General features: G+C 26.0%; 1 protein-coding gene across 1 annotated transcript; it reads left to right on the top strand.

The window, feature by feature from the left end:
• Nucleotides 1-1,407: 1,407 nt before the first annotated feature.
• Nucleotides 1,408-12,025, top strand: LOC107606393 (putative glucuronosyltransferase PGSIP8). Its single transcript, XM_088501411.1, has 5 exons — nt 1,408-1,951; nt 9,102-9,360; nt 10,414-10,615; nt 10,730-10,877; nt 11,058-12,025. Exons 1-5 carry the CDS (start codon nt 1,695-1,697, stop codon nt 11,596-11,598), a joined length of 1,407 nt encoding a protein of 468 aa, XP_088357537.1. The 5' UTR covers nt 1,408-1,694; the 3' UTR covers nt 11,599-12,025.
• The last annotated feature ends 1,016 nt before the right edge of the window (nt 12,026-13,041 follow it).

Below are 13,041 nucleotides of genomic sequence, written 5' to 3'. Positions count from 1 at the left end.
TATAGACATAATACATGATAGAGTTTAATAGCGTCGTTTGATCCATGTAGCCGACTCCACCTAGTGGGACAAGACTTCGTCATTGTTTTTGTTGTTGTTAAAGAGTATATACGTTCCATCTGATTTTATGCACTTCAACATACATGTAACAAATTAAAAGTTTAATAATTCAATTATAAGATGGTCAAACAAAATTTATGTGTAAAACATCTCATGACAAACATAATTATTTTTGTAATAATTAATAAAATTAATAAAATTGATTAATTTTTTAAAACTAGTAATATTAAATATATAATTATAAATAATAACTTAGTTTCTTTTAAATAATGATATGATATTAAAAATTTTCAGTTTTGACAAGTGGCTTAATAAGAGAAAAGAGTATTGAAACCTTTTTCTTTTAGAGTTTGTTTAAAAATAATTTAATATAAAAAAATTAAAAAAAAATATTTTTATGTAAAATTTAATTTTATAATTTAAAATAATTATAATATATTAATAGAATGAAGTTTAATTTTTTAGTTTAGAATAATTTTTGTTTGAATTAATTTTTTTTTTATAATTCTATCTTTGATTTTTGACATATTAAATTTAAAAAATGTGAAAATTAATTTAAAAATTAGATTCTTTTTAATTTGATTTATAAATAAAAAATTAAAATCAAAATTCTTAAAAAATTCAAATTATTTATTTTTATTATTTTAAAATAAAAAAATCAATTCTTAAATAAATTTTAATTCCATACCATTTTAAATAAATTTTTCATATTACGAAAAACTGTCATTACAGTAAAACTGAAAATGAAGGTGTATAATTGGTAATTGGTATTTTGATTGTCTTTGAGGTGAATACTGAATAGTGGATACGGCATTTACCTTACAGGTTCATCCGTTATACATAATAGTCATTAGGGTTTAATAATTTTAGTATATTTTAAATTATAGGAATTAAAATGTTTATTTGAAAATTATTAAACTGTCCACAGTTATTTCTTTTTTAATTATCTATTGTTTAAAAAATTAAAATATAATTTAAATACACGTGACTTATTTAATAATCCAATTAATGCATGTTACTGTTTTATTGGTAGATAATATAAAATTTTTTTTATTAAAGATATGAGACTCGAATCCGTAACCTCTTAATTGAGTATGAGAAAACTATGCCATTTGAGTTATTACTCATTGACAATATAAAATCTTTTTTACTTCAATTATATTTTAAATTTTTATGTACTCCTATATAACAAATAAAATTTATATGTACTCTCATAAAAAACAAAAGAAATGAATGAATATAGAAGAGATAATAAAGAGATATTTATTTAATTTATAAAAATAAAAAATCTTTTAACTGCCTCGTGCCGGTAGAAATAATGAGCATAGCATATTAGCATTTACTGTTAATTAATCTTCTTTTTTAAATGCCACCGATCTCACTCTCCTCTGACTGTGTCATCTCCTTTAAATACCTTTTTATCTTCTCTTCGTCTCTTCATTTTCTCTTCTCTTCTTTCCCTGTGTGCTTTCCTTTCAATTCCCACGCCTTTTTCTTTCTTTTGCACAAGTTTATCGAAACTTGTGATGCTCCACAGAACAGAAATTAAGGTGCACGGTTATTACAACAAGCTAAAAGGAGGGATTATTGTTATTTTTTATTATTAATAGTAGAATCGCGTTCCAATTAGGGCTATGGAAGGTTGGGGAAATGGTAGGAGTAATGCGAGATGGTTAGTGTTAGTGCTAGTGGTGGTGGCGGTGGTGTGTGCGGAGAAGAAGAACGAAAATAAGAATGCATATGCGACTATGATGTACGTGGGAACTCCGAGGGACTATGAATTTTACATAGCAGTCCGTGTTCTTCTCAGATCACTCGCTAAGCTTAGTGTGCAAGCTGATCTTGTTGTCATTGCTTCCATTGATGTTCCTCCCAGATGGATTCGAGCTTTGTAAGTCTTCTCTTACTTTTCAATATATTTGTAAGTCTTCTCTTACTTTTCAATATATCATCGTCCTTTGTCATCTTTTATTTAAAGCTACATGATTTCTTCGTTTTTTTTTTTTTTTCTATGCTATCTCTTCAAATTTTTTTATTTTTATTACATTAATTTCTCCATGTTAATTTCCCTGCTTCTCTTTCTTTGTGTGTATTTTTTTCTTTTTAACTAATTATCCAAAAATACAATAAAAAATAATTATAATAAAATGTAATATGAACTCAGAATTTTGTAGTATGAAAAATAAAATTTTTCTTTTGCTTTTTGTAAGGTTGCAAAGAATTAGACCGGTCATTGAACCGTCGAATAACTAGTTCAATCATTTAATAGTCTAATCGAAATTGAACCGTCATTAAATCAGTTTAATTAAATATATCATAAAATTATAAAAAAATTAATATATAATTTTAAATATTTAAATTTAATAATTTTTAAATTAATAAAATTTAAAAATTGATAATTTTACACAATAAATTATACATAATTTATTATTAAAGTTTATAAACAATTTTAAATATCAAAGTTTATAATTAAAGAAAATTAATACGCACATAAATGACAAAATGTTCTACCACAAAAAAAAAATAACATTAGACAAATAAATTTTTAACTCTGTTCGAAATCTAAAATTATATCAACTCTGTCTGGAATCTAAAATTATATCAATTCTGTCCAAAATCTAAAATTATATCAAAATTTTATACGGCATTCAAAATTTAGAATCTAAAATTATACTTATAACAAAATTATATTTAGCAAAATTTAGGATTATAGAATAATTAACCAAATAAAAAAATTAATTGAATTCAAATCATTGATCTAAATTCAGAAAAATAGAATTACTGAAAAGTAGAAGAATTATGCATCAATTCATATAATTTACCAAATAAAAAATTAACTAAATTCAAATAAGTGAATTAAATTCCTCACTCCGGCAACTAGCAATTCATATAATTAATTAATAAAATAAAATAAATTAATTAAAAAACCATTACAATTCACCGCGATAAAGAATAAGAAAGGTGTCTAGGTCACAGCGACAGAACAGATGTCCGATAACATTGACAGAAAAACTTTCAACAATCAGATGAGGCCAACCATAAAAGTTTTGGAGTTCAAACAACCAGACGACAACGCCGTTGACAGCAGTTTCGATCCGCGACGGTAAATTTCTTCTGTCCGTTGGAGTTTTTTCTGTCCGCTGACAGCAGCTCCAATCCGTCAATTGTGGTAGGGATGGTGGTCTTTGTTGGAATTGGAGAGAGATTGGAAGAGGACATTAAGATTGAGGTGTGGTGAGAGCTCGTCGGGTTGGGTGACTTGGGTTAGCTATGTGGGTTCAGCAATTGGGTTTTCTTTTTTTTTTTTTTACGTGTCAAAACGAAGCCGTCTCGGACCAACAATAAAAATTCGGTACCTTTAAAAATTCGGCCGGTTCGCAAATTAACTACCTAGTCGATCGGTTTTTTATTAATTTTTTGCAAAACGATTCTAAGAATCAATTGGACCGTCTAGATAATCAGTTCTCAGTTAACTCAGTTAAATTGGTTGGTCCGATTTGGTTTTCGGAAAGTTGGTTTTTAGATTTATTAAAAATTATGTATTTAGACAAAATCTAAAAAGTAAAAGAGATATTTGTTTTAGGAAAAAAAGGTAATAATAAGTCATAAATGGATGAGAAATGAATGAAAAAGGTGATAAGATTGGGGAAATAGGTGAGAGAAGATGAGTTTGGTTTGACTGTGAAGTATGCACTATGCACGTGTTAAGTGTATCATTCTCTGGAGTCTGGATTATTGTGGGTTCGTCCTTTTAGTGTTGAAAGAAACCCCACGAGAAACTTACTACACTCTTCCTTAACTCCTTTTCTTTTCTCCTTCACCTTCTTCTATACATGATATTTTTCTCATCTTCACTTTTCTTAAATTTTTCCTGTATGATGCAAATTCCCTCTTATTTATCTCTTTTAAAAGTAACAAATATAATAATAGTAAAAACATTACGTTCATAAAAAAATCAATAATCAAATTAGTTATTATATATTTTATTTTTAGTAACTAATTTTTGTTGTACATCTGAAATAATTGTTAATCATAATACCAAGTATGTTGATTCTTACTAAACATTTTTTTTAAAAGATACGAGTCTTAATAATAAAATTCTAATAAATGCCCTAGAAGATTAAAAAAGTGCTATTTTTATTAGATGTCGTTTTCCTAAATGAAGTTTCAGTGGCTGAATTTGTGTGTTAGTGGGGGCAGTGAAACGAGGGGCTTTGCGCTTATTGTGTCTTTTTTGCGCGTGAATTTCGAGTCACTCAGTCTTCAACGATGGTTTCAATTCAAATCCTGAACATTGGTTCTTTTTCTGGTTCCTTCGTGTCTTGTTTCTATTTGGTTTTATGGGGTCACCATTATTCCCCAAACACCGATTCCTCAAATATCAATAATAAGTCAATAAATAAATACTCATTCACTCACTCACTCAACTTAAATTCCACCCATTACCCTTTTTCATTTATATTTAAAACCCATAATAAATACACTAGTGATATATTATTACTAAATTCAGTATACCCAACAAATGATAATTTAATAACTAAAATACTAAACAAAATGGCAATATATTCTCTTCACAAGTTTGAAGCATTGACTTTGTTGTTGATTTGGATATACACTCTTCGTTTTTTAGCACTATATAATAATACTCTGCCACTCCATATCAATAACGCAATCATGCCTTAATTAATTAAGTTATTAGTATAAATTTTGCTGTTGTATGATTTGTATCAGACTAGCAGGTGGTCGAATTCAAAAAATATTTTTATTTCATTTTATACATCAGTTCAAAAAACAATTTTTTTCCCCGTAGTTCTAATAATATGCTACACCACCTAATGTAAATTAAAATACTTGTTCGAGCAGATATGCTAATATATAAATTTTTTGTTATATCCTATTAAAATTATCCTATTTTAATTATATATATTTCCATTGAAGCTCCATTTCTTTATAACTTAACAAGAGTAGAAAATATCATTTATAGTTAAAATCATAGCCATTAACTATTAGATATATTGATACCGTTATAAAAAAGATGAAAGGTTCAATAATAGTATCCTTAAATTATATATTTAGAACCTCTCTCATACCAGATCTAATTTCAATTTTATTTTAGTTCTTATAAAATGATGTATAAATATTTGTGAGAATATATATCATAAATAATAGTAATTTAAAATTAAAAGTGTAATGTTTAGTCTTAGTTTAGTTAAAATTTTATATTATTTTTAATTATGTAATCAATATAATTATATGACTGACAAAATTTTATTGGTTCTCTATAAAAATAGTATTGTATTTTTAAAGTGATATTAATTTTATTTTATCAATTAATTCTAATGTAAATTTTAATTTTAAATTAATTTATTTTTTAAAAAGTATAAAAAATAATATTCTAAAAATACTCTATTAGAGATGTTTTTAGAGTTATTTGAAAGCATTGAAAATTTTAACATGTTAGATTTTCGATAAAATCATTTTATATTAAATATCTTTATGCGTGCTCTTAAAACAATTATTAAAATAACTCTATAATTTAATGGGCAAATTAATACAACCAATAAAATAATAAAAATTTAATTAACTAGCATGCTCTTATTTCTTAAGATTTTCAACGTACATAAAAGAACTATAAAAATATATGCATTTAATTTTCAGAGAAAAAATTAAGATTTTTTATTAATTTGTCTTAGGACACATATCAACAAATTTAAAGTTTTAAATTGATCTTAATAAATTTTAGATCAGACATTTTGATTTTTAATAAATTTTTATTCTTTTAAAAGTTTTTTAAAAATGATTTCTGTTAGACAATTTAATTATTCTATAATTTATAATAAAATATTTAATATGTATATTGAACGAATAAATTTTTAATAAATTTTATTATAAGATAATTAGATGTCTAACATATATTATTGTAAGATAAAAAATAACCAAGATTCAAAAACTTCTAAAATAATAATAATTTATTAAAAATCAAAGTGACTAATTTTAAATTGTTTGGAGACCAAATTTGAGTGTTTAATTATATCTAAAGAATATGATAACGATATCATTAATTCTCTATGAAATGTTTCTATAAAGAGTATGTCCATATTAGATGTATCATGTTTTTATAAATTATTAAATTTCATTAAATGCATATTAAAAACTATTATAGAAAAAAAAGTATTGATACACTATAATAAATATAGAATATACTAGATGTTAGTAGTATATAAATAAATAAATATTTTTTAATATATAATATTTTAAATAATAAATATAATTTTTTATTTTTAAATAATAAATATAAAATATATAAATACAAAAAATATAATTTTTTTTTGTTTTTTAAAATCAATTATCATGTAATAAAATTTTTATAATATTAAAAAATATATCAAAATAATATTCTAAATTGCAATATAAAAATAGTAAAATAATTAAATTTTATTTTATATTATTTAATAAATAATTAAATTGTTATATTAAAATTTTATTAAAATATTTATAAAAATATAATTTATTAATATTATATATAATACATAGAAATTTTGACATGTTTATTTTTTTAATCCTTTGAAGAAAAATTTCTTTGAATATAAAAGGAAAAAAAAGAAATACGCATATCTTTTATGAAAAAAAAAACGTTGAAAAATAAATTAAAAAATAAATAATAAGGCATAATATCACAACAAATTAAATGTGATTTCTAAATAATTTTTTTTATAAAAGAGACGCGTTTTTTTTCTCTCTTTTATTTTTTTCAAAAACAATATAAATAAACATTAAGCTATCTCTTTTTGTAAGATTATATGCTATGAGGTCAGTGTAAACATATCAAGCAATGTTGTTGCGTTGTAACATCATACAAATTATTAAATTAAGACGAAGTCGGTATAATTTTCTCTTATAACAATATTATTAATATTAGTTAATCATATATTATTACATGATAGAGCATGCATGGACATTTTCATCGCTGATATTTTTTTTCCTTTTTTCATAAAAGACATGCATATTTCTTAATTTTTTTATTCAAAAAAATTTTTCTTAAAAAAATTTAAAAAATAAAAAGGTCAATATTTTTATATATTATACTTAATAATTTAAATAAATTACATTTTTATAAATGTTTTAATAAAAAATTTATATTATATAATAATATTTTAATAAATTAATTAGTTAATAAAATTTTAATATAACAATCTAATTATTTTTTAAGTAATATAAAATAAAATTTAATTATTTTATATTTTTATGTTAAAATTTAAAATATTATTTTAATATATTTTTTTTAACATTGTAAAAATTTTATTGTATGATAACTAATCTTATAAATAAAAATATTTATATTGTTTTTTTATGTTTATACGTTTTATATTTATTATTTAAATATAAAATATTATGTTATTTAAAATATTATATATTAAAAATATTTATTTATTTATATACTAGTAATATCTCATATATTCTATATATTTATTAGAATTTATAATACTCTTTTTATATAATAATTTTTTACTAATGTGGCACATCCAATACCCGTTTCTAAATATCTTCTTAATTGTCTCATGGCCTTATTTAAGAGTTGATTTAGGACCAAAACACTTCTTTAGTTTTTTCCCTCAATAAAATACTACAGCCAAAGAGATCGCCGAGGCAATTTAGGCAGGGGTCCTCACACCATTTCTTAGGTTTCGAAAAACAATGCAGGTCTTAAAAAAAAAAAAAAAGGAAACGGTGCCCGTTAGTTGTCCATCATAATAGGGCCATGCCATATAAAAAAGGAAATAGAAAAGAAAAAGCATATTCGAATTTTCCTTTTCTTATTATCAAAATAACTTGTTGAATTTCTCAAAAATTTTGAAAATAGTCCTACTAATAAGAATATCTCAGTTCAAATTCTGTACTACATGAATCCTTATTTTGTAAAAAATACTATATGCATATTAAAAATTAACTATTAAATTAATTATATATTTATATATAAATATATATAATTTAATTTAATTTAATTTTAATATGTATTTAAATTTAATGTGTATTTTATATTAATAACTAATTTTAATATATATATGATTGTTATTTATTTACTAAATTATGAACTTCTTAGGTATACACACTTATTTTTCTCGCTCGTCCCACATCCTGGGTTTGATAATTTTTAAAAATTGTTATATTTTGATAATATTTAAGTGTATACAATATTAGTAGGGAAAAGTTAAATCGTTACTAATAATAACACGTTGATTGTGTACTCGAAAGTCTTAACTAATCGAATAGATGAGCAGGTTTGCTGAGAATTTTGTCTTATTTGACTTTTTTCTCAACCTTTAATAGAGTAGTTGGCGAACCGCCTAATCTTATTTTTGAATTTTTTTTTTTTAAATTTAAGTTGATAAGTAAAAGTAAATAAATAATTATTTTTGGACTGTGTTTTCTTAAGTTAGATTTTTTTTAGATTTGTATAAATTTTGTATAATTTTTTTTTTGCTTTTTCTTAATCTGATGTCAATTTTTTTCTTTTGAGAATTAGTATTATGCTAATAAATCACCTTTTTAAAAAATTTAAATTAATTAATTAGAAATAGATGAATAATAATATTTTCTGACAGTTTTTTTATTTGCCTAATTACTAGAATTCATATCAGTAATTTAAGCCAATGTAAATAATTTGCTTTCAATTGTTTCAGCATCTTGCTCTATTTCCTTATTTTAAAGTTTAACCTATTTGATTGAAATATATAAATAATTTATTGTTAAAGTAATTTTATTACAATTTTTATGTCTACATAATATTAGTTATGTCACATATATACAAAATTAGTTATTAATATAAAATTTTGTATTATTATATTATGATAAAAATGTTTGATATTTCACTATAATAAATTATACACAAATTAATTGATTTTTATATTCATTAAACACTTTTACATAATATTTTGGCAAATTTTAAAGCTGGTAGCATCTGGTATATGTTTTTGTTTGTATAAGTAGATAAGATATATATACAAGACAATTATTGAATCTAAGAGATTTGTTTGTGGCAGTGAAAAGGAAGATGGTGCGAAGGTAGTGAGAGTAGAGAACTTTGAGAACCCTTACAAAGACCAAGACAACTTCGACAAAAGGTTCAAGTTATCGCTCAACAAATTGTACGCGTGGAACCTGGTGGAGTACGATAGGGTCGTCATGTTGGATGCAGACAATCTTTTTCTCCGGAGAACCGATGAATTGTTTCAGTGTGGACAATTTTGTGCTGTCTTCATCAACCCTTGCGTCTTTCACACTGGTCTCTTCGTCCTCCAGGTAAATTAAAATAATTTATCCACGCCAACTTTTGAACTGCGTTATCTCTCAAATTTCCACATTCTTAATGGGGCCCCTTGTATCCTTTTACTTCCACAGTGCCCGCACTAATAATTATGGACAAAATATCTAAGAAAATTAGAAAAACTTGCAACTACGTTCACATAAGTGTTGCCCATTCGGTGTTGGATATAAAATGGAGTTGTCAAACGAAATAAAATGGTTCAACTCTTTGGTAAAAAATCATGTTATGTTTTCCTTAATTGAAACGGTTTAGTGCTGCCCCAAAAAAAAAAAAAAAAAACGGTTTAGTTATACCAACAATAGTGTTAGCATAGTGGTAGAGAGGTATGCACTATGACCCTCCGGAATGTTCTAGAGAAAGTATCAATTGAGAGAGTAGATTTGGCTCCGCTTGAAAATAGGTTAGTTTGGGATGAAAAACACTGACCAACTTTTGTTTGGTACCCACAAGGCCACAACACTAAACAATTTTAAATTAAATAATCATGATGTATAAATAGAACAAATTAAACTTACCAGTTACCACCATTGAGATAAGTAACATTACATATGACATTTCTTAAATCTTAACTTGTTATGCCTATATTCGGAATTATTATGATCCTATTTATATAGGGTTAATGTTTAAAATGATCCTGGAAAAATCACATAAATTAATTTAGTCTCTCAAAGATTCATGCTTTAATTTGGTCATTCAATTATTGACAACGTGTTGCTAGCGAATAAGGTAAAGGACGTTTAATGATAACACGTCAACAAAAAGTTAACTGAAAGACCAACTTAATTCACATTAATATATTTCAGGGACCAAATTGCCAAGTTAACTCAAGCATGATATTTCATGAACTAATTTGAATATTAGGAGAGAAAATTCAGAAGTATTAGAGATTTAATACCCTTGCAAATTAAATGTTGTGTGTACCATTCTATTGCATTTGTAATTTACCTTGGTCAATAACTCATGATTCAATCATTCAATGTATGTAGAAGGGTTACGACACGGATTCTAATTATTTGATATATCTGCAGCCATCAAGTGCAGTGTTCAAGGACATGGTTCATGAATTACAAAATGGGAGAGAGAATCCAGATGGTGCAGACCAAGGTTTCATAGCTAGTTACTTCCCAGAGTTGCTTTATAGGCCAATGTTCCTTCCAAATCCAAATGGCTCCAAGCTTCAAGGAACTTATAGACTTCCTTTGGGTTATCAAATGGATGCTTCTTACTACTGTAAGCACATTATTACAACAATTAAGAAAACTAAAATTCTTATATAGTTTTTTATAAAACTCCAAATCTTAATTAGTGGAATCTAAGTTAATGTTAATGCCGATTTTAATTCAGATCTTAAACTTCGATGGAGCATACCCTGTGGACCAAACAGTGTGATCACGTTCCCAGGGGCGCCGTGGTTGAAGCCGTGGTATTGGTGGTCATGGCCGGTGCTTCCATTAGGCCTCCAGTGGCATGAACAACGTCGTCAAACTTTGGGGTAAGGTCCAAAATCTTTGTATTCATTTTGTTTTGTTTCTTTGATTTTAATTGATTCTTATGGAAAAATAATGATGCTAGTTAACATGCTCTTTAAAAATGCAAATTATTGCAAAATTGGCTTAGAAGGTAAATTGTTGATGTAAGTTATTGCAAGAAATTGACATTATTACCAATGCAGGTATGCTGCAGAGATGGCTGTGGTATTTATCCAATCTGCAATATATATCGGACTAATAGCGATGACTCGTTTGGCTAGGCCAAGCCTCTCGAAGCTCTGCTACCGGCGCTTCGATAAGAGTGTCATCGTGGTGCAAAGTATCCTCAAACTAGTGGCATTGTGGACAATCCTTGCTGCATACACAACACCTTTCTTCATCATCCCTCACACTATTCACCCTCTACTAGGCTGGGCCCTGTACATACTGAGTGTCTTTGCGCTATGCTCGATTGCGACTAATGCCTTTCTGCTACCAATGTTGCCTGTTGTGGCGCCGTTGCTGGGGATCATTGGGTCCTTAATGGTCATGGCGTTTCCTTGGTATCCGGATGGCGTGGTGAGGGCCTTGTGTGTGTTTGCTTACGCCTTTTGTGCCGCGCCAGTTCTTTGGTCATGTATTGTGAGGATAATGGCTGGTCTTCAGGTATCTTTAGAAAGGGAAGCTTTTATGCCTAGATTAGGAGAATCTTCACCACCTTCTTGGTTTAACAAATTATATTGAGCTGTTTGGTTCAAGTGGGGATGTGAAACAATTGAAACTACTCTCTCCGTTTCATTTTATCTGTCACTGTTGTTTTAAAGTACATTCTTTAATCAGTTTATATATTGATATAAGAATGTACTAAAAAGTGAAAAATAAAAGGGAACAGAGGAAGTGTCATTTCTTGATTTGTTTCACTATACATGATTGTGGAGGGGAGGAATTGAAGTGCCGTGGATTTTGTACCATCTAATGGGTGTTTTGGTCTTGGATTATTTTACACTGAAAATAAGCCAAGGCAAACACACAAGATTTCAATTTCATGATTGAAATTATTTGAGTCCAAAGGAAGAGGACAGGGAAGTTAGATTAGGGTTGTATAGAACATTAGGAATATACAATTGTTTTCACTTATATGTATTATCTTATTTGATTGATTTCCGATTAACCTGGTCAGTTCAATTCAATTTTTAAAATCATGCTCTTAATGTAACTTAAAAAAAAAATAAAAGAATGATGTATTTCATAATATTTTTTACTAAAAATAAGAAGACTTGAATCCGCAATTTCTTAGATAAATATAGGAAGACTATGTCATTTGAGCCATAACTCGTTAACAACTAATATATACTCTTCTAAACATTACCAATGAAAAATTTACATAATTATAAAGATATATGCATTTAATTTTCCAAGAAAAAAATTAAATGTTTTTATTAATGTGTCTTAGATACTTATCAACAAATCTAAAGAATATACTCGTAAATTGGTTCTTAATGAATTTTAAATTAGACATTTTAGTTTTTAATAAATTTTTATTATTTTAAAAGTCTCCTAAAAATTATTTTTATTAGACAGTTAAATTTTTCTATCACTGATAATAAAAATATTTAATATGTAAGTTGGACAAATAAATTTTTAATAAGTTTTTTTTATAAGGCAAAAAGATGCCTAATAAATATGATGTTAATTTTTTCAAAAAAAAATTATTCATTTCATATGTCAAATAGATGCCTAACAAATATTATTATAAATATTTCATACTCTCTCGTTGTTTGATTGCCTCTACCCTCTTTATTCTCTATATAAAGTGTGAAAGTTTACTATTGCCCCCTTTTTTCTTTTGGAATATGTATGTGGTTCTCTAGGCTCTATTGCACAATGAATCCTATGTATTACTTCATATTCTATTAGATAATTTTGGTTGTGTTAGAAATTTGTGAACTTTTTTACCTTGGTCTCTTAATATACACATTGCAAATAGATGTATATGTTGTGAAGAGTTCTTTTGGGGTAGGTTTTATTGTGAGTTTAGTGAGCGAATAAACAAAATCAAAACTTTCAGATTTGTTAGGTTATGGATTTTAGCATGTATGAGGACTTTTTTATGTGCTTCAAAATCGAAAAAGAAAAGCCTTATTTGAGGATGAAAGAATATAGAGTTTTTTACAAATAATTCATCCT

Source organism: Arachis ipaensis, chromosome B1 (genome assembly GCF_059453495.1).
Source record: "Arachis ipaensis isolate K30076 ecotype BB chromosome B1, ASM5945349v1, whole genome shotgun sequence".
Taxonomy (NCBI): domain Eukaryota; kingdom Viridiplantae; phylum Streptophyta; class Magnoliopsida; order Fabales; family Fabaceae; genus Arachis; species Arachis ipaensis.
This window is presented reverse-complemented; position numbering and strand designations above follow the sequence as displayed.